Below are 23,703 nucleotides of genomic sequence, written 5' to 3'. Positions count from 1 at the left end.
TATGGTGATGTGGTCGATGTTGTCCTGAAGGCTGGATTGTTTGCTGCGAACAATAGTCTGTTTAAGGTTTGCCGGTTGTTTGAAAGCGAGAAGTGGAGGCTTAGGGAGGATCTTGATGAGGTGCTTATCCTCATTAATATATGTACAGTGGTAGCACAAACAAATGACAGGAAACTGAGGCCAGGGTCCTGTGGGGATGATCATTGCCATGATCAAGATAATTGAGAGAGGCTGAAAGTTTGCACCCAAATCAGGAATCTAGAGCCTAGAGGAGCATTAGTGATGACTGAAAAACCTGTAAAAATGTTGAAATATACCTCATATGGTCCAATATTTGATCCTTGCTCAGTTTTGCCTAAATTGGGATTCTATATGGCTACCCTTTCTCCCTCTTAGGGCTTTGGTTAATGGAGTCTAAATGATATTCATAACTTGCATATTTAGGCCTCCACTTTCTTCCTGCCAGTGTCCTACTTGCCTGCTCAATGGAATGTGTTAATATGGGGACACAGCAGGAACAAAACATGATTGGTGAAGGTACATGTTTTAACTGCATTCCCGCCCCCCTTCCCCCCCATTGCCTTGTGGTACCATGCTACACCAATGCCACACCTTCTGCTGAATATGTTTCAGCCAAATGGCCATAACCGAATACCTCAGGGTGTAATCTTCTTTCAGGTGAAGGGGACAGTCATCAGTGAGAGAATAACAGCAAAGTCATCATCTAATACTAGTCCCGGGGTTGAACACAATTAATCTGGCACTTGGAGTGTTCAGGGTCAGGGGTTTCATATTGTTCCGGTGTGTGCCATGGTCAGTCCTGAAGAATGATATGATATTATGCTACTCTGGGAGTTAGGGAAAGAGCAGCAGCTCCCTTTTCAGGATTCAAACATGGGGATATAGTGCTAAGGATAGATGTCTTGTGTAGCTTGATTTGTAGCTGCAGTTATTGTGACAGTCAATCATGATGGTATAAAGTCATAATATATTTACAAATGTGAGCTTTTATTTCCAACTCATGTAATCGATGTGCTCTTACTTTAGAAGCTTTTCTTTTTCATTTCGATCCCACTGTGTGTATTGTGATGGACTACTCTTGCCTGGCAGTGATGACTGTGGTGCGCAGCTCAATTTTAAATATGCCATTCCTAACCTGCACATTTAAAGCATTTTCTTCCTGCTACTGTCCTGCTTGCCTACCTCAGTGGAATAAGTTTATACAGGGACACAGCTGGACAAACGTGATTGGTGAAGGTACATGCCGCCCAGTGTTTTAACTGCACTCTCCAACCTGGGGTGTGAATCCCAGATGCCCTAGCAGTGGCAAATACTTCCACCATTGCTAGGCTCAAGATAGCACAAGCATAGACGTGTAGTGCCTACATAATGAGGTGACTAACAGAGAATAACATGAAATAATTAGAGCTTTTTTAAAAAAAAATGATTAGATTAGACTCCCATACAGTGTGGAAACAGGCCCTTCAGCCCAAACTGACCCTCCAAAGACTAACTCACTCAGACCAATGCACCTAATACTATGAGCAATTTAGCATAGTCAATTCACCTGACCTGCACGTCTTTGGACTGTGGGGGAAAACCCACACAGACACAGGGAGAATGTGCAACTCCACATAGACAGTCACCCAAGACTGGAATTGAACCTGGGTCCCTCGTGTTGTGAGGCAGCAGTGCTAATCACTGAACTGCTGTGCCACCCAACATTCAGAGAAAGAAACCCTCCAAGAAGCTCTCAGTAATGGGTACATAGTTGATTTTTGGTAAAATTCAGCACCTACTTTCAAATGTCCAATTTTAATAAAAATGCAAGATCAAAAACCATTGTATCTTAGATTTCTATCTGACAACAGGATATACTTGTCATCAAACATTTCCATTATAGGTTCTTATGTCCAAACTGCCTATTCAAACAAACTGAACTGTAATTACCCATCCTTCCAGAGGAGGCTCCACTTTTAGAGAACATGGAGCTAGCAATTATATTATATTCAATGGTATATAAAGCTATGATGCTCATTGAAAAATAAAACTGCAGTGATTGTAACCAGGTGGATCTTGTTGACTATGAGATCCTTGATTGGGCTTGTTAACCTGGGCCAATCAGGAAGCGCTGGCTGACCAATCTAAACAGGAGATAAATTAAAAAAAGGGAAAAAAAGAAGAACAAATGCAATCTAAACAGGTGTGGGGCTTGAGGTGCAGTGGTAGTGTCCCGACAACTGGACCAGGAGGCCTAGGTTCAAGTCCCATCTGCTCCAGAGGCGTGTGACAACATCTGTGAACAGATTGATTAGGTAAAATAGATCTAAACAGGGGATTTAGAATCTTCTCGGTTCAGGAGACTGACTCTGAGCTAGCTGGTTACAGCCAGCGAATTATGCATAAGTAAATAAAGGGTGACTTGGTGACAGGATACCAGCCTCTGTGCAGTTATTTCAGAAACAAAGAATTATTGACAGTGAAAATATAGAAAACCAAGAGTTAACAACTTTTATGTTGATATATGTCACATATAATAAGCCCATACATATTGAAACATTGTAAAGAAGATTTCAAATGCAGCAGGATGTGGAAGCCTGTGTTGTATTGATTTTACTCATTGCCAGCTGCTTATATTGTTATAACCTTGGCTGTTGGCTTATGGATGTTCCCTTATTGGTCTCACTTTCTTCTCCTTTCTTAATCCTGCAGGTACAATGTGGACTCAAGGAGCACAAACATTTCAAAACATGTGAGTTTGGCAAATTAATGCTTATTGGCAGTTATTGAAGGTTCTAGATATAGCAGGGCTGTCAATCAAATAACATCAGATACGTTGCCCCAGAATGGTTTATTAAGACTACAGTCTCCACACAATTTATGTGTTCCACCTGCATAATCATCCCTTCAAGATAACACATTCTGTGTAGATAGTTGGCGTAGTGTTGTTTTACCCTTAGAAACGAACTGGCAGCAAAATTTAGCCATTAATTACTCGAATGAGATAAAGTCAGAACAACTTTATAAAATTATCTTAGTACCTTAGTAAAGTGTAGCTATAAATTTAATTTACACTCCAACTTGAGCTACATACTGGCTGGGTTAATAGCAGGTGGGCAACACACAATCCGATTTCTTCCTGTAGTTTTTGATCATCAGGTTCTTCCTCTCTCCTTCTCTTCTCTTCTGCTCTGGTTTGAAGTTTTCTCTGACATGCAGACCTGATCAGGAATGTCTCTTTTATCTTGGTTGTTCTCCAGTTAACCCCCTCCCTCTCCTGAATCATCTTCAGTCTCATGGAGATCATGCCCTGAGCATGCTTTTCATGACCAACCATGAATGATTTATGCGGATTTTTGCTGATCTCTATTTGATGTATTGAGCTGTGCATTTATCATTGCTTGTTCCATCTTATTTCAAGCTGCTATGTTCTGTTGCTCCTTCTCTCAAAACGCACTCTCCTCCCATTTCCCTACCCTTTTAGCTTATACAAGCAGGCATCCAGGTCTCAGATTTCAGCTGATGTGGAAGGTTTTAAAAAAATGTTTCCACTTTTATATGATGCCCTATTTCTACATTCTCTCACATTCCTATTCTATTCTATAAAGAAAGATATCTAGTCAAGTTAAATGTTACTTTCTAATAGAGTTGGATGCTAATAAACTTCTTTCTGAGGTTTGGTGCCCAGAATGGAAACCATAAAGGTAGATTATAAAAAGTTTTATTTGATTATAAATTAACTTTCACCCCTCTGCATTCCAGAACCCTGAGACAAAAGTCAATGTTCCTTTGCCTTTTATTAAACCCATCCACTAGCTTTTAGTAATTTCACAGAATCACAGAACTATTGCAGCACACAGAGGTAGAGTGTTTGGCCCATCATATCTGCGCTGGTCCTGTGAGGGCTTGTTATAACTCAGTGCCATTCTCCTGCCTTTTTCCCATTACCCTGGATTTTATTTCAATTTAAGTAATTATTTAATGATCCAATTCAATACCTCAGCTGAGACCATCTCTATTATATTTCCCAGTAGTGTGTTCCAGAGTCTAACTACTCACTGCATTAATCAATTTTTTTTCTTACATCACATTCACTTCTTTTGCAAATTAACTTTTATAGCTGTGCCCCCTCATTTGTGAGCATTTTCATTATTCTTAAAACTTCCACCAAACCTCCTCCTCGGCCTTCTCCTCTCTAAGGAAAACAATCCCAACTTCCCTGATCAATCCTCATTATTGAAGTTTCTCATCCCTGAAATCATTGCTATACCCCGAAATCTATTTGCTTTTCCACAGTTCCAGGCCTCTGATCAGAAATAAAACAAGGAACTGTGGATGCTGGAGACCTGAAAGACACAGAACCAGATTGATGTAGAAACACAGCAGGTCTGGTAACATCTGTGGAGAGAAACAGAGTTAAAGTTTTGAGTTCAGTAACCCTTCTCCAGAACGCCAGGTCACTAGACTTGAAACATTAACACTGTTTTCTCTCCTAATTTGCTGCCAGACCTGCTGTGTTTCCGCATCAATCTGTTTCTGGGTCTTTCTGATCAAAAGCTGTCTGTGCAGAAATCATGTTTTAAAAAAATCGTGGGAGAATTCCCCACAATATTTACTCCATTCATTCTCTGAATGGGAAATTCCAGTTAGAATGTCAGAGATCCAATATATTGGGGTGGCACGGTGGATTAGTGGTTCGCACTGCAGCCTCACAATGCCAGGGATCCAGGTTTGATGCCAGCCTCAGGCAACTGTCTGTGTGGAGTTTGCATGTTCTCCCCGTGTCTGCGTGGGTTTGCTCCAGTTTCCTCTCCCAATCCAAGGATGTGTAGGTTAGTTGGATTGGCCATGCTAAATTGCCCGTGGTGTTAGGTAATGGGTAAATGTAGGGGTATGGGGTGGGTTGCGCTTTGGTGGGTCAGTTTGGACTTGTTGGGCCGAAGGGCCTGTTTCCACACTAATTAATCTAATCTAATCTAATCTAATCCCTGGAACTTTGCGGAGGCCTATTAAAAAAAACTCCCAGCAGTGTGACCTCTCCTCTCCTGTTTCTAACTTCAGCCCATACCACCTCAGTAGACAAATTATCATCAAAAGTTCTTTCAGCCACTGTTATACTGTCCTTAACATCCATTCCTGACCCTGCTCCATCCATGTCTCCAAAATGGCCACAACATCGAAGTCCCAGGTACTGACCCATGCTGCAAGCTCACCTCCCTTATTCTGGATACTTCTGACATTGAAGTAGACACACTTCAAACCAGTTTGCTGTCTGCCAGCACACTCCTGTGACCATGAAATCCTGTTCATGTCCTCCTTATTCATATCCTCCTGTGCATTGGAACTATATCACAAGTTCCCATCCCCCTGCCAAAAACAGCAACACAGAAAAGATTTATCCTGTGCAGTAATCTGTGAAAACTTGAGAGGCCCAACACTATTTAAAGTAAAAGTTAACAACTTTATTTTTTTAAATATACCAGAGAATAATTAACTAAAGACTATTTACAATTCCATCCTCCAACCCATCTGTTACTTTCCCTTCTATAATACTAGTCCAATAAAATCCCCAATTAAGATTTACCAGAAAATTCAAAATTCAAAACCAGGCAACTATTGAATCTTCTCTTGTCGTCTTTTCTTCTTAGGGATTCCTGTTTCACAGGTCACTGATCGATGAAGGTACCTTTAAGAGGGCTATTGTTCAGGCAGTCTGTACGTGCTGGTGGCTTGGCAGATCTCCTCCCATCTGTTTAATTCTTCCCCATCTTATACCCCAAAGCATCAGATTATGCCATTGGCTTTTAATATTGTCAATATACTAAATTCAAACTTGATTGGAGTTTGGTATGTTTGGGGTATAATTTAAACTGATTGGCCATATTCAAATTTCTTTCTGTCTCCAGGCAACCAGCTCCCTAGCCACGTGTTACATTGTATCTTACTCAGAACACTTGGTGCTGTCAGGTCATCCTGCTAGCTTTTAACTTTCTTAAAGGTACAGTACACCCACATCTTCATAACAGTCACTGGGTCAAAATCCTGGAATTTGCTCTCTCCAGGAACTGTGGGTCAACCTATAGCGCATGAACTGCAGCAGTTCAAGAAGGTAGTTCACCACCTTCTCAAGGACAACTAGAGACGGGGAATAAATGCTGGCCAGCCAGTGACGTCCATGTCCAATGAGTAAATTAAAAAAAAATCTTAGTTACTCTAGTCAGTTCAACTTTAGAGCCACTGTTTCTATACAACTATCTTTTTCAATTCTGTCAGAGTACATTTAGGTAATAATATTGAGGCCAATGCATTAGTGAACTTATCAAGTGCTATGCTTCTGGAGTTTTTAAAATTGGTGATGGAAAGATCGAGTGGCTCAAATGAATGTGCTTTCACCTCCAGAAGCTGGCTTTCAATCGAGACCAGACTGATGAGATGGAAGCATTCAGTCCCTGTTGGCTGTCAGTGATCTTACTCAAATTAGTTTGAGCTGCCTGAATCTATTCCAAGTACACATGAGACTGAGGCACAATAATTCAGCTCTAAATTCACACGGAAAATATGCAGTCCCATTTAATGTGCTCACACAGTTGGTTGCTTGAAGAATCTGAAATGTCACATTAGTGTGAGGGTACTCTGGAGGAATTCAAAGACTGCTTTGCTCTGCATGTAGTCCATGCTATAACAACCTCGAGAGTGTTTTAGACTGAAAACAAAATGCAAGAACTGGGCCTGAAGCTTGTGATAATTTGCATTTTGTCTTGGGCTTAAAGCTAAAAAAAAGCACAGTCATAACACTTTATTGTAATGAAAAACATAAACATCAAAAGCATACACCCTGATTTTAGCCTGAGGGATCATGTGAGAACAATTATTTGGATTATAAATGGTCATTAACACAGTCATAGAGTTGTACAGCACAAAAACAGACCCTTCAGTCCAATTCATCCATACCGACCACATATCCCAAATTAATGTATTCCCATTTGCCAGCATTTGATCCATACCACTCTAAACCCTTCCTATTCATATACCCATCCAGATGCCTTTTAAATGTTGTTATTGTTCCAGTTACCACCACTGCCTCTGGCAGCTCATTCCATACACACACCACCCTCTGTGTGAAAAAGCTGCCCCTCAGCACCTTTTTTAAATCTTTCCCCTCTTACCTTAAACCTATGCCCTCTAGTTTTGGACTCCCCCATCCTGAGAGAAGAACCTTGTCTATTCACCCTATCCGTACCCCTCATGATTTTATAAACCTCAATAAGATCACCCCTCAGCCTCCGATGCTCCAGGGAAAATAGCCACAGCCTAGTCAGCCTCTTTCCAAATCTCAAACCCTCCAATCCTGGCTACATCCTTGTAAATCTTTTCTACAGCCTCTCAAGTTGAAGAACATCTTTCCCATAGAAGGGTGACCAGAATTGAACACAGTATTCCAAAAGTGGGCTGACCAATGCCCTGTACAGCCACAGCATGATATCCCAACTCCTAATGTTCTGACCAATAAAGGCAAGTGTACCAATTGCCTTTTTCATTACCCTGTCTACCTGTGATTCCACCTTCAAGGAACTATGAACTTGCACCCCAAGGTGTCTTTGTTCAGTCACATTCCCTAGGACCCTACCATTAAGTATAAAGATCCTGCCCTGATATGCTTTACCAAAATGCAACACCTCACTGTTATCTAAATTAAACTCCAACTGCTACTCTTTGGCCCATCTGCTTAAGGTCCCATTGTACTGGATGTAGGTTTGCTCGCTGAGCTGCAAGGTTCATTTCCAGACATTTTGTTACCCTGCTTTCTATTTATATGTTTGGGCTTCTTTGGGTTTCTCAGCATTGCTGTGCCTGAGGCCCACTGAAGATGTTACCTAGTAAGATAATGAAACAGCTGGAAATGAACCTTGCACCTCAGCGAGCAAACCTACATCCAAAACCTCAACCTGAGCTACAAATCTTTTCAAACTCATTAATTCCATTGTACTCTAAGATAACTTTCCTCATTGTCCACTTCACCTCCAATTTTGGTGTCATCTGCAAACTTGCTAACCCTTTCTCCTATATTCACACTCAAATCATTTATATAAATGACAAAAAGCAGTGGACCCAGCACCGATCGTTGTGGCACACTGCTGGTTACAGGTCTCTAGTCTGAAAAACAATCTTGGTCTCCTACCTTCAAGCCATTTTGTATCCAAGTAGCTAGCTCTTCTGGATTCCACACAATCTAAACTTGCCAACTAGTTTACCATGTGGAACCTTGTTGAATGCCTTGCTAAAATCCATACAGACAATGTCCACCACTCTGTCTTCACCAATCATCTTTGTCACTTTATCAAAAAACTAAATCAAATTAGTGAGACACAATTCCCCATGCACAAAGCTATGTTGACTTTCCCTAATCAGTCCTTGCCTTTCCAAATATATATAAATTCTGTCCCTCAGAATCCCCTCCAACAATTTACCCACCATTAAAGTCAAGCTCACTGGTCTATAGTTTTCTGGCTTTTTCTTAACACCTTTCTTAAATAATGACACCACATTAGCCACTATCCAGTCTTCCCCATTGAGAATATTCCCGACATTCACTCTTCAGAACTTTGTATTTTTCTCTTCGTATGGTATTGGTACTAACGTGTACAGCAACCTCCTGTTAGTCACTGTCTCTTTTGAGAATATTCTGTACCCCCTCAGAGACATCCTTGACCCTGGCATCAGGAAGACAACGCATCATTCTGATGTCTTGCTGTCAGCTGCAGAAACGGCTATCTATGCCCCTGACTAGAGAGTTCCCTATCATAATCTTGCCCTGAACATGCTCCTTTCTCATTCAGAGCATTGGAATAACATCAGAGCCCAGCGAGGGTTTTGACCAGAATGATATCAACACTCATATACAGAATCCATTGGTCATTGCAAGAGTTACCCAGGTACCTAGCTTTGCTGGTATGTTTTTCTTTCACAGCCAGGCAGATCTTTGATTTATTGTTAACTAATTGTTCAACAGCATATGAAATAGCACAACACTTGTTACAATTCCAAACATTGTATCGCTAACATTCTCGCTTTCTTCTTTTAATGCCATAACTTGTTTTCCTGTATTGGACAAACAGAAGGTGAGAAGCTATTGTCTAATCTATTATTGTTATAGAGAGAAATGTAAATGTGATAGTACAGCTTAAGGGTGCTCCAGCATCTTGTGTGACAGAGGCTACAAATTGTTTTTGAGTTTGCCAGCTTCTGTTGAGAGAAAGCCTTTGCTGAACGCCCTTTGCAATCTGGTCTGCCAAAATGCATTGAGCCATTGAGTCTGACTACCCCACATGTTTCAGGGCGCAGGTGAGGCCAGGGAATGCATCAAACACCAAGGTCTATTGAGCATTAAATCCTGCAAGTCTGCTATTGCCTAATAAATAGAGTGCTTATTTCAGCTTCAGACCCTACAGTAAGAACTACAACAATTGCAAACTCCGGTCTGTAATTTGTGTGTGTCACCTTCAGACCTTAGTGCGCATTGAAGTTTGCTTGCAATGAATTTCAATTAGGTTATTTACATGGTATGAAGTACTTGTCTATAATGATGGAGACTCAGCCACTTTCTCACTAGTATATTGATGTATTTTGAATTACTTTATTGACTAATGCATTTGCTAGTTTTATGTATGGACATAAAATTGAAATACTTACAGTTAATTGGACAAAGCTTTCATACAGCAACAATACCTTCATAAACTACATGGGCAAAAAAGCAGGCAGTCCTGAAGTATCAGATTCCAAGAGTATTGACATCTAGACTACCAAGTGTTAACTGATGTAATACTTGCCTCTGAGACATAAGCTTGTGGTTTCCCCAAGTCTCACTCCAGATCCTCAGCCTATAACCCAGGCTGTCACAATTCAGCACCAAGCGAGTGCTTCAGCATTAAAAGTGCTGCTTTCAGATGATATTTAAACTATGGCCTCACTTGTCTTCTTTTATGGACATTATAAATCCCATGGGACTACTCCGAGATGACCAGAGCATATTTTACCAAAGCTTGACCATCACCACCCACCAGAAGCAGGTTTTCTGGTCATCTGTGTCAAATGCTACTTGTGGAACTTGTTGGTTCAGAATTACCCCTTTGAGTTGGGTAATTTCCTAATGTTGCATTCCCATCTCTTGTATGATTTCTGAAGAAGATAATTTCGGAGATTGTAGAAGCAAAGGTGGTGATATTTCAGGAATCACTGGAATCAGGGAGAGTCCCAGAGGATGGCAAAATGGCTTATTTAATACCCCTGCTTAAGAAGGGAGGGTGGCAGAAGATGGGAAATTATAGACCTACGTTGGTTGATGGTAAGATTTTAGAGTCCAATAATTTCAGAGAACTTGGGAAGTGCATGATAACATAGGGCTGATACACACAGCTTCATTAAGCGAGGTCATTTTTGGGCTCCCTATCTAAAGGAGGATTTGTTGGCTTTGGAAATGTCCAGAGGAGATTATAAGAATGATCCTGGAGATGAAGGGCTAGTCATATGAGAACTCTGGGTCTGTACTCAATGGAATTTTTAAAGATAAGGGAGTATCTCATTGAAACTTACAGAATACTAAGGGGGCTGGATAGAGTGGAGAAGATGTTTCTACCAATAAGAGAGACTAGGACCTGAGTGCACAGCCTCAGAGTGAAGGGGTGACCCTTTAGAACTAAGATGAAGAGGAATTTCTTCAGCTAGAGAGTGGTGAATCTGTGGTACTCATTGCTACAGAAGGCTGTGGAAACCAAGTGATTGAGTGTCTTTAAGACAGAGATAGATAGGTTCATAATTGATAAGGGAATCAAGGGTTATGGGAATAAAGCAGGAAAATGGAATGGAGAAACTTATTAGCCATGATCAAATAGTAGAACAGACTTGATGGGCTGAATTACCTAATTCTATCCTTTTGTTATGCTCTTACAAAACTGTCAAAATAAAGAAGAGTGTATTCAAACTCCACTTGAAGAATGTCTCCTCTTAGCAGATCATAAACTGTCAATTAAGGACAAGGTCATTCATATTCATTGAAAAAATGCTGTCTAAAGCATAATAAATCTGTCAAAGTAAACATTGAATCCATTAAAATATGACCAAAGAAACATAATCCTTTTAATTGTCACAATATGGTCAAAAACATTTACTGTCCCCTTGAAACCTGTGTAAACAACCCCTGTAGAACTGAATCTAATGGAAGGTTTTAGAACTCAGCCAAGCATTCATAATGAGATTGCACAGCTGAATAAACAAAGACTGTAATATTTAAAACATTAAGATGTTTTGAAATTGATTGAATAGTCACTTAGTCATTTTTTAAAAAGCTCCACAGATGTGTGGAATTTAAATAAAAGTAAATTTCAAAGCACGTGGACCAAATGCCATATTAATATCTAATTCTCAACATTGTTGAAAACCTCAGAACCCTTAATCTAGCGGGTAAAGTACTCTGGTGCTTTTAAACACTTACACAATGCTGATCAATTCCATGACCACTTTCTTTATGATCCCTATGATCAATCACATTGTTAAAAGCATGCTCAACATAACACCCAACACCTATTTATAGAATTTGAAATTTACAAGCCCTTTTAAATTTACCCATCAAAAGGTTCCTAACGCCATTTCAAGCACCCACCTCCCCCCACCCCCCCCCCCCCGCCCCCGACACACACACACGCCAACAAGACTCATGATTGATTTATATGGCATTTTTCACACTGACTTCAGGAACCCATAGAATTCACAGAAGATCAAAACTCAATGAATTTTAAAATAGAGGTGGACAATTAAAAGGCTGAACCCATCACATAAGTGAGCCAGGGTCATGACCCATCATGTTTCTTATGCCTGTCATCACATGGCCAGCCAGAACTGGTTAGGAATTTTAGATGTAAGAGTTCCCTGCCTCCATTTGCAGCTATCAAATGCATTTTTACCCAACATCAAAATGTAGTCTACCATGTCTAATGGCTGTTTTGTTTGAATATCTAACAACACTAGCCTCACTTTTACAGTAATCCTGTGGCTATAAAATTGTTAGAAGATTCTGAAGATGTTGAAAGACATAAATGCAAGTTTGTTCACTTGCCTAGTAAAATTTGATAAGCACTAACTAAATCGCATTGTGAGTTTCTCAGCAAGGAAGGGAGTTCAGGGTTACTTTACCCTTGACTGTTTCTGCATTTTCCAAGTTGTCTCCTCAATACTAAATCAATACAGGTAAACATTTTCTGTAAATAGCATCACAGAAATCTTTGGGTTGAAAGCTTTTCAAAACAACAATCTCCTGGAGCTTAGCTTTTATCTGTTTTTTTTACTTAATGCAGGTACAGCTTGTTTTTGACATCTGTGTTTAAGAGCTCTCCTGCTGCAGATGGTATTGGAGAACTATAGAGTGTAATCAAAGTGCTCATTGCAGGTATTGAGAAATAAATGTGAATTGGACCTCCTGCTCCTGCATAGAAGGTGGACTGTATAGTGTATTTTCCCAATTTATTGAAAAAGACCTTCACGATGTAACATTTCTTCCCTTTTAACAACGGTCTTTACTAACCTGAGATGGCTTGATAAAAGGTATTTCTACAAATGGACCCAGTACTTCTTTGCTCGTGAACAGAAAATCAGTTGGAAATCATATTCATTATGGCATTGTCTGCCTTTACCACCACACAAAAATGTATGTGAATGATGGGTGCGTACTGGGTCAAACTGGTGTGATGCACGTGGTTAGACAGATTGTCACCTCATACTGTCCAGATTTCATAAGAATGGATCAAAAATCAAAGAAAAGCAGAGTGTTCAGCCACATTCAGTAATCAACAGTTTACACTCAGTTTAGGAGAATAAGGAAGGAAACAGATCATACCCATGTGAATCCAACCAGATTTTCAGATTTTTGATATTTATGGTTTTGAAACATACATGGTTTTTGCACACCTCATCACATCTCTCAAGCATCTGACTGCTAATGAGTTACTTTGAAATGCATTGCTCCAAAGTATGTAGCCAAGCATAGCAATAATGGGATCCTACAAGCTATACTGATTTAATGTACAGTCAGTTCTTCTATAACACAATGGTTACGTTCTTGTGCAACCCTACATTATAGAATAATCGTGCTTTAGAAATAGGACTTAAAACGTTGGTGCTGTAATTGTGCTACAAACAATACACATTTTAAAAGTTTGTTCTGTAGAAACAACATCTCCAATTCATCAATCACATTACAGTGAATTTGCATTGACAAAGCACACAGTATAACAGAAAGACCTGCAAGGATTGACGAGGGTAGGGTAGTGGATATTGTCTACATGACTTTATTAAAGCAGTTGGCAAGGTCCCTCATGGTAGTCTGGTTCAGAAGATTAAGTTGCATGAGATCAATGGATAGTTGGCAAATTAGATACAAAATTGGCTTGGTTATAGATGGAGAAAGTGAGGACTGCCAATGCCAGAGATTTGAATTGAAGAGTGTAGTGCTGGAAAAGCACAGCTGGTCAGGTAGCATCTGAGGAGCAGGAGAATGAATGTTTTGGGCATAAGCCTCTGATGAAGGGTTATGCCTGAAATGTCGATTCTCCTGCTCCTCAGGTGCTGCCTGACTAGCTGTGCTTTTCCAGTACCACATTCTGGGTCATAGGTGAGAAAGGATAGTTATGGAGGAGTGTCTTTCTGTCTGGAGGTTAGTGAACAGTGGTGTTTCACAGGGATCAGTGCTCAGACCTCTGTTGTTTGTAATGATTTGGATGAAAATGTAGATGGCTTGATTAGTAAGTTTGCAGATGACATGGAAATTGGTGGAGTTGTGCACAGTAAGGAAGGTTGCCAAAGGATACAGCAGAATATAGATCAGTTGAAAAGTTGGGTGGAGAAATGACAGATGGAGCTTAATCCAGACAAATGTGAAGTGATGCATTTTGGGAGGTCAAAACTAAAAGGAAAGTATAAAGTTAATGACAAGACCTTTAGAAGCATTGGTGCAATTCTATAGCTCCCTGGAAGTGGAACACAAGTGGATAAGGTGGTAAAGAAAACATAGGGAATGCTTGCCTTCATTGGTCAGGGCAGTGAGTATAAAAGTTGGCAAGTTATGTTGCAGCTGCATAAAACTTCAGTTAGGTCAGATTTAGAGTATCATGTGCAGTTCTGGTTGCCATATTATAGTAAGGATGTGGATGCTTTGGAGAGAGTGCAGAAGAGGTTTACCAGGATGTTGCCTGTTTGGGTGGATTAGTTATAAGAAGAGGTTAGACAAACTTGGATTGTTTTCAGTGAAGTGTTGGAGGCTGAGGGGCAGCTTGACAGAAGTATGTAAAATTATGAGGCATGGATAGGGTGGATAGTTGGAGTCTTTTTTTCCCAGGATGTAAATATCAAACACTGGGGCTGCAGGTTTAAGATGAGAGGGTGGAAATCTCCTTTAAGAGATGCATGAGCAAAATTTTTACACAAAGGGTGGAAAGTGCCTGGAGAGGTGGTAAAAGCAGATACTTTAGCAAAGTTTAAGAGGCATTAAGACAAACATACGAAGAGGCAAGGAATAGAGGGATATGGACCATATGCAGGCAGATGGCATTAGTTTAGAAAGGCAGAAGGACCTGCTCCTACTCTATATCCTATGTTCTGAGATAAATGACAATCTGCTTTAAGTGCTCTTAGTTGAGGGAAGCCTATTAGCCTGACAATGAATCACTGTTCTCTCTGAACAAGTGCCATAGAATCTGCAACATGCACATAAACCAATCAAACACTCTTGAACTAGTTTAACAACTCATCCAAAAGGCAGAACCTTCTTTTGGCAAACTGCTATCATAGAATCCCTACAGTGTAGAAATAGGCCTTTGGCCCAACAAGTCTACACCGACTCACCATTCAAACCCATTCACCATTACTCTAATGAATCTATCCTACTCATCCCTGAACACTTTGAGCAATTTAGCATGGCCGATTCACCTTACCTGCACATCTTTGGATTGTGGGAGGAAACCAGAGCAGCCAAAAGAAATCCACACAAATGTGTCGAGAATGTGCAAACCCTACACAAACAGTCGCTCAAGGCTGGAATCGAACCTAGGTCCCTGGTGCTGTGAGGCAGCAGTGCTAACGATGCTGCCCAATGGTTGCTAATACCTAGACTATTAGCTCAAACTGTGCTTGCATCAATAACCTTTTGACTTAACGATGAAACTACTTCTCACTCAGCCTGGTTCAGAATCCTAAAGATATATAATATCGAACTTCATACAACAAGCATCACACATTCAACCTAAGGAGAGCTCCTGAAATATTCAAGCAGATGTTCTCATCCAGCAAGGATCATTTGTTCTTTTCACAGAAACAAAGCAAAATTATAATCATAAGGGAAGTGGTCCTAAGTCAATTGATTAAGCTGCAGGCTGACATATTTCCAGGTCCAGATAGACTTCATCCATGATGGATATTGCTAATGAGGTAGTGAATGTATTGGGGATTGATTTTCCAAAAATTCCTAGATTTAGGAAAGGTTCTATTGTACTGAAAAATGACAAATATAACCATTGTATTCAAGAAAGGAGGAAGGCAGAAAACAGGAAACTATATGCCAGTTAGCTTGTCTTCTGTTTTGGTGAATGTGTTAGAACCAGTCATTAAAAGGTTTATAACGGTGCACTTTGAAAAACTCAAAGCTACCAGGAAAAATCAGCATAGATTCGTCAAAGAGAAATCATGTTTAATCAAATTCTTGGAGTTCTTTGAAGAAATAGCACATGCTACGGATAAAAGGAAGCCTGTAGTCATATTTTATTTGTCCAGAAGGCATTTGTCGAGATGCCAGATCAAAGGTTATTTCAAAACTAAAAATTTATATTGTGGTGGGTAACATATTAGCATGGCACATTAGCCAAAAAACAGAGTATGCATAAATGGATCTTTGTCAGATTTACAGAATGTGACAAGTGGAGTCCCACATGGATTGGGGTTTCAGTTTTTTCCAAAGTATATAAATAAAGTAAGTGAGAGGAACAAAGCCACGGTAACAACATTTGCAGCCAAGATACGTAGGAGAGTACATTGTGGAGAAGACACAAGTTGCTGATGGATGTGAATAGATAGAGCAAGTGGTCAAAAAAGCAGCCAGATAGAATTTATTTTGGAAAAATGTGAAGATTTTTACTTCTGCAGGAAAAGAAAACAGAAAAGTAGGGTATACCTAAACAGAGTGATGTAGAATTCTGAGCAATCTAGGTGATTTGGTGCATGAGTTACAACAAGTAAATACATAGGTACAGCATGTAATTAGGAAGGCGAATGGGATGTTATCCTTTATTACCAAAGGTACTGAACTTAAAAGTGAGGGTGTTATCCTTTAGTCATACAGGGCATTGGTGAGATCATATCATAAATATAGTGTGCAGCTTTGGTTCCTGTATCGATGTAAATGCATTGGAGGTGGTTCAGAGGAGGTTTGCTACATTGATACCTGAAATAAGCAGGTATGAGAATAGGTTGTACAGGGTGTGCTTGTTTGCATTGACGTTTTGAAGATTGAGGGGTGATTGATTGAAGTCTATAAGATCCGGAAAAGTCTTAAAGTGACCAAAAGACAGAAAAAGAATAGGAAGGCAGAGCAGCTGTCCCCTGCGGTCATCTCCCTCAAAAACAGGTATACCATTTTGGATAATGTTGGGGGAGATGGCTCACCAGGGGAGGGCAGCAGTTGTCAAGATCATGGCACTGTGGTGGGCACTGCTGTTCAGAAGGGCAGGAAAAAGACTTGTAGGGCGACAGTCATAGGGGATTCTATTGTGAGGGGAGTAGATAGGCGGTTCTGTGGCCGAAAACGGGACTTCCAGGTGTTATGTTGCCTCCCAGGTGCTCGGGTCAGGGATGTCACTGATCGGCTGCAGAGTATTCTAAAAGGGGAGGGTGAACAGCCTTGGTGCATATAGATACCAACGATATAAGTAAAAAGTAAGGTGAGGTCCTGAAAGAAGAATTCAGGGAGCTAGAAGAGAAGTTAAAGGGGAGGACCTCAAAGGTAGTGATCTCAGGATTATCACCAGTGCCACGTACTAGTCAGTGTAGAAATGAACAAATAGGCAGGATGAACAGTGGCTTGAGAGATGGTGTAGGAGGGAGGGGTTCAGATTTGTTGGACATTGGGACCGGTTCTGGGGAAGGTGGGACTATTACAAAAGGGAAGGTCTACATCTGAACCAGACCGGAACCAATGTCCTTCGGGGAGTTTTTTTTTACTGCTGTTGGGGAGGTTTTAAACTAATGTGGCAGGGGACTAGGAACCAGAAGAAAAAACAAGTAGGCAGTGAGGTGGAAACTGGAGATTGTAAGAATTATGAAGATAACATTAATAAGGGGAAGAGTAGGCAGAGAGCAGGTGAGCTCAAAAGAACTGGTGGCCTGAAATGCATCTACTTTAGTGCAAGGAGTATAGTGTGTAAGACAGATGAACTTAGGGCTTGGATTGGTGCCTGGGAGTATGACATTATTGACATCAGAGACTTGGTTGAAGGAAGGGCATAATGATTGGCAACTAAATGTTCCAGGATATAGACACTTTAGATGGAACAGGGATGGAAGTAAAAGAGGGGGTGGAGTTGCATTGCTGGTTAGGGACAATACCATGGCTGTGCTAAAGGAGGACACTATGGCGGTCTTGGGTAATGAGGCATTGAGAAATAAGAAGGGTGCAGTTACATTGTTGGGGCTGTATTACAGACCTCCCAACAGTGAGCGTGAGGTAGAATAACAAATAGGTAAACAGATTATGAATGGATGTAGAGGCAATAGAGTTGCGATGATGGGAAATTTTAATTTTCCCAACATTGACTGGGATACACTTAATGTCAGAGATCTGGATGGGGTAGAATTTGTACGAAGCATTGAGGAGAGTTTTCTAGAGCAGTATGTCGATAGTCCGACAGGGGAAAGGGCCATATTGGACCTGGTACTGGGGAACGAGCCTGGACAAGTGGTAGAAGTTGCAGTGGGGGATTTCTTTGGGAACAGTGACCACAATTTTGTAAGTTTTAGAATACTCATAGATAAAGAAGAGAGTGGTCCAAAGGGAAGAATACTAAACTGAGCCAAGGCCAATTATATAAAAATTAGGGAGGAGCTGGGAAATGTGGATTGGACACAGCTATTTGAAGGGAAGTCCACATTTGATATGTGGGAGGCTTTCAAGATAGGTTTAAGATAGTGCAGGATAGGCATGTCCTGTTGAAGGCAAAGGATAGGAAAGGCAAGATTCGTGAACCATGGATGACAGGAGAAATTGTACAACTAGCCAAGAGGAAAAGGGAAGCGTACATAAGGTCTGAGCCGCTAAGAACAGAATGGGCCCTGGAGGAATATCGGAAGAGTAGGACAAGTCTTAAACAAGGAATCAAACGGACTAAAAGGGGTCATGAAATAGTTTTAGCAAGCAGAATTAAGGAGAATCCCAGAGCATTTTATTCTTATAAGAAGCAAGTGAGTAACTAGAGAAAGGATTTGTCGACTAAAAGATAATGAAGGAAGGCTGTGTGTCGAACCTGAGAGAAGGGGTGAGATTCTGAATGATTACTTTGTATCAGTGTTCACTGAGGAAAGGACCATGATGAATCTTGAGATTAGAGATAGAAGTTTGATTAGTCTGGATCACTTTGGCATAATTAGGGAAGATGTGTTGGGTATGCTAAAGGTTATTAAGGTGGACAAATCCCCAGGACTGCATGGGATCTATCCCAGGTTGCTGAGGGAGGCGAGAGAGGAAAGAGCTGGGGCCCTGACCGATATCTTAGTGGCATCCTTAAATACAGGTGAGGTGCCAGAGGACTGGAAGGTTGACATGTTGTTCCCCGTACACGAAGGGTATTAGGGATATTCCGGGTAACTACAGACTGATGTCGGTGGTGGGGAAGTTGCTGGAGAGGGTACTGAGAGATAGGATCTATTTATATTTAGAAAAGAATGAGCTTATCAGTGATAGGCAACATGGTTTTGTGCGGGGGAGATCGTGCCTTACCAACTTAATAGAGTTCTTCGAGGAAGTAACCAAATTGTTAGATGAAAGAAGGGCTGTTGATGTCATATGCATGGACTTTAGTAAGGTGTTTGATAAGGTTCCCCATTGTAGACTAATGGAGAAAGTGAAGTCACATGGTGTGCAGGGTATTCGAGCTAGGTGGATAAAGAACTGGTTGAGCACCATGAGACAGAGAGTAGTAGCTGAAGGGAGTTTCTCAAAATGGAGAAAGGTGACTAGTGGTGTTCCACAGGGGCCAGTTTTGGAGTCACTGTTGTTTGTAATAAAGAAAAATTATCTGGAAAAGGGCACTGTTGGTATGATCAGAAAGTTTGAAAATGACACAAAGATTGGTGGAGTAGCAGAAAGCATAAGGGACTGTCAGAGAATACAAAAGTATATAGATAGACTGGAGAGTTGGGCGGAAAAGTGGCAGATGGCTTTCAATCTAGACAAATGTGAGGTGATGCATTTAGGCAAGACTAATTCTAAAGCGAATTATACAATGAATGGAAGAACCTTGGCAAAAGTTGATGGGCAGAGAGATCTGGGAGTGCAGGTCCATTGTACCCTGAAGGTTGCTGCACAGGTGGATAGAGTGGTCAAGAAGGCATATAGCATACTTGCCTTCATTGGACGGGGTATTGAGTATAAGAGCTGGCAAGTCATGTTAAAATTGTACAAGACATTGGTTTGGCCACATTTAGAATACTGTGTACAGTTCTGGTTGTCACATTACCAAAAGGATGTGGACGATTTGGAGAGGGTGCAGAGAAGGTTTACGAGGATGTTGCCTGGTATGTAAGGTTCTAGCTATGAAGAGAGGTTGAGTAGGTTAGGTTTATTTTCACTAGAAAAAAGAAGATTGAGGGGGGACCTGATGGAGGTTTACAAAATCATGAAGGGTATAGGCAGGGTGGACAGAGACAAGCTTTTTCCCAGGGTGAAGAATTTAATAATGAGAGGTCATGTTTTCAAGGTGAGAGGTGGAAAGTTTAAGGGGGATACACGCAGCAAGTACTTCACACAGAGGGTGGTGGGCATTTAGAATGTGTTGCCAGCAGAGGTGGTAAAGGCAGGCACGGTAGATTCATTTAAGATGCGTCTGGACAAATGCATGAGTAGGTGGGGAGCAGAGGGATACAAATGCTTAGGAAATGACTGACAGATTTAGACAGTAGATTTGGATCAGCTCAGGCTTGGAGGGCTGAAGGCCCTGTTCCTGGGCTGTAAATTTTCTTTGTTCTTTGTTCTTAATGGACATTGAAAGGATGTTTCTGCTTGTGGGACAGCCCAGAGCTAGGCAACACTGTTTTGGAATGTGGCTCGCCCTATTAGGACAGAGATGAAGAGAATTTATTTCTCAGAGGACTTTGGGACTTCCTGCTTCAGAAAGTGGTGTGGGTAAGACCTATTTTTGCCCTTATTTTGTAGGTTTGTCTGGACTTCAACAGTTTTTGAGTTTGGGTAAGTAGCATTCGAACCACACATATACTGGTAAATTACAATCTCCAAAACGCTATGACCTAACCGTCCACCCTTGTGATTCAAAGCCATTACCATTTCTTAAACTCTTATCAACAACATCCTGGAGGTTGCTATTGAACAGAGCATAAATGGTCTAGCCGTATAAATACTATGACTACAAGAGGAGGTCAGAGATGAGGAATTCTGCACTAAATAACTCACCTCTTGACTGCATAAACACTGTTCACTGTGAACAATACTTGAGTCACGATGAAATGGAATGCTCTGCAATTGCCTTGATGAGTATAGGTCCAACAAAACTCAAGAAACTTCAACAGCATGCACAGAAAATCAATATCCTACTCACCATTTTAAACTTTCACTCTCCCCACCATCATACACAATAGCAGCAATGTGTACCATCTACAAGATGCACTGCAACAACTCACTGACGCTACTTTGACAAGCACCTTCTAAACCCATCAGCTCTACCAGCTGCAAGGACAAGGACAGCAGATACTTGGGAATATCTACAAGTTCCCCACCAAGCTAAGCATAATTCTGATTTGGAATGATTTGGAGATACCAGTGTTAGACTTGGATGTACAAAGTTAAAAATCACACAACGCCAGGTTATGGTTCAACAGGTTTATTTGGAAGCACTAGCTTTTGGAGCATTGCTCCTTTATCAGGTGGTTATGGTTGTGATACTCCATAACTCCCTGATAAAGGAGCAGCGCTCCGAAAGCTAGTGCTTCCAAATAAACCTGTTGGACTATAACCTGGTGTAGTGTGATTTTTAACTCTGATTTGGAACTTTAGCACTGTTCCTCTATTGCTGCTGAATCCAAAATCTACAATTCTCTTCCTAAAAATAATTTTGAATCAACACCATACAGAGATTCTCACCATCCCCTACTCAAAGGCAATTAGGAATAAGCAAGAGAACAGTCGCTCAGCCAGCAGTGTCCTCTAAAAGAAGAAAGAACAAGCCATGGAATAATCTGATGTTTTGTATTAAAATACACAAGAGCTCAGCATTATAATTGTTCCTATTTCAAGTAGGTAAGCCTTCCAACCAGCAAACAGTGTGTTTTCATCTCCTGTAAAGCGCTTGCTGCCTGCATCGTTTTAGAACAAAGAATGATACAGAACAGGAACAGGCCGTTCGGCCCACCAAGCCTGTGCTGATTCTTATTCCTTATTTAGACTCGTTACTTATCACCCATACAACGTTTCTATCTCTCTGTTCGCTTCCTGTTCATGTATCTATCAAGATACGTTGCTAATGTATCTGCTTCCACTACCTCTACAGGCAGTGTATTCCAGGTGCTACCCTCTGTGTGAAACATTTCCCCACATTTCTCCTCTAATCTGTCTCCCTCTCACCCTGAATCTCTGTATTTGGGGATGACCTTTCCTGGGAAAAAAAATCATCTAATTATCCATCTTATCGATGCCCCTCATGATTTTGTAGACTTCTATCAAGTTGCCCCCCCAGCCTTCACCTTTCCAGTATGAACAATCCAAGTTATCCAATCCTCCTCATACCTAAAACCATCCTGGACCAGACAACATCCTGGAAAACCTTCTCTGCACCCTCTGTGAAGCATCCACATCATTCTGTTAGTGTGAAGTTCTCATTTCAAATCTCACCCATTTCCTCTGGCTCCACACATAACCTCCATCCATTATCCTTGAGAGGGCCTACACTTTCCCTGTCTATAAATTTTCCTTAACCTTGCTGGCGAAGGTCATTCCATAGTCCCTTTTAGCTATTCTAACTGCCTGTTTGAGCTCCTTCCTATGTTCTCTACACTCGTCAAGTACTTTGTCTGCTTTTAGTGCCTAGACCTTAAGGTCTCCATTTTTATTTTGACGAAGCTGATGCTTTCCTCATTATCCAAGATATCTGAATCCAGCCATTCCTGTCTTTCGTTTTCACAGGAACATGCCTGTCCTGCACTCTAATCAATCGGTCTTTAAAAGACTCTCACATATCAGATGTGGATTTACCCTCAAACAGCCACTCCCAATCAATATTCTTCATTCTTGCCTAATTCAATTATAGTTGGCCTTCCCCCAATTTAAGACCTTCATGTGTGGCTCGTTGTTGTACTCATCCATAAGTAAATGAAAATCTAGTGAATAATGGTTACTATTCCCAAAATAATCCCCCACTGAAACTTTGATCATCTGACTGGGCTGATTTCCCAATACTAGGTCCAGTATGGTCCCTTCCCCCATTCGACTATTCACATACTCTTTCAAATAAACCATCCTGGACACACCTAACAAATTGATCCCCATCCAAACAACTGGCTGTAATAGAATCCCAGTCAATATGGGTGAAGTTAAAATCACCCACCAGAACAATCCTATAATTTTCACATTATTCCAGAATTTGACTAAATATCTCTTATTCTAATACAACTGGTAGCTAGAGATCTGTAGTACAATCCCTGCATTGGGATTGCACTCTGTATTCCTGAGCTCCACTGATGAGGCAAGATTCCCGCCAAGGTGTCATCAATCAACGCAGCTGTGATATGCTCCCTAACCAGTAATGCAACTCCCCCACCTCTTTTGTTTCCCCCTCTGTCTCATCTAAAACATTGATATCCCAGAACGTTAAGCTGCTAATCCTGTCCATCTTTCAACCATGTCTCTGCGATAGCAGCAACATCATAATTGCATGTATTAATCCAGGCTCTGAGTTCATCCATCTTACCTGTTATACTTCTTGCATTGAAGCAAATACAATCTAAGTTTCCAGTTCCACTGGGCTCAGCAACCTCTCACTGACTGCTCTTCCTCTTAGTTATTTTGCCTTCATTTCAAACTCTTTCCCACTCTGTATACTTACTGACCTACTGCTCTGATTCCCACCCTCCATCCACACTAGCTTAAACCCTCCCAAGTGGCACTATTGAACCTCCCTGCCAGGATATTGGTGCCCTTCCAGTTTAGGTGCACCCCATCCATCTTGTACAAGTCCCACCTTCCCTGGAAGACATCCCAATGATACAAATATCTGAAGACATCTCCACATGACACCAGCTCTTTAGCCAGTTGTACCATGTCTCTGTTCCTAGCTTCAGTAGCACGTGGCATGGGGCATAATCCTCAGATTACTACCCTAGAAGTCTTACTTTTTAGCTTACGACCTAACTCCCTGAATTGTTGTTCCAGGACCTTGTCACTGTTCC

General features: G+C 41.0%; 1 protein-coding gene across 1 annotated transcript in view; it reads left to right on the top strand.

The window, feature by feature from the left end:
• The window catches only part of LOC140483647 (copine-9-like), a 404,134-nt gene that overhangs the window by 149,755 nt on the left and 230,676 nt on the right, over nt 1–23,703 (top strand). Inside the window, exon 5 of the mRNA XM_072581965.1 lies at nt 2,713–2,752. Within this exon, the coding sequence (XP_072438066.1) occupies nt 2,713–2,752 (40 nt within the window). The remainder of the gene's footprint in view (nt 1–2,712; nt 2,753–23,703) is intronic.

The sequence above is a fragment of the Chiloscyllium punctatum genome, chromosome 12, assembly GCF_047496795.1.
Source record: "Chiloscyllium punctatum isolate Juve2018m chromosome 12, sChiPun1.3, whole genome shotgun sequence".
Taxonomy (NCBI): domain Eukaryota; kingdom Metazoa; phylum Chordata; class Chondrichthyes; order Orectolobiformes; family Hemiscylliidae; genus Chiloscyllium; species Chiloscyllium punctatum.
The sequence above is the reverse complement of the archived record's forward strand: the minus strand, read 5'-3'. Positions and strand labels throughout refer to the sequence as shown.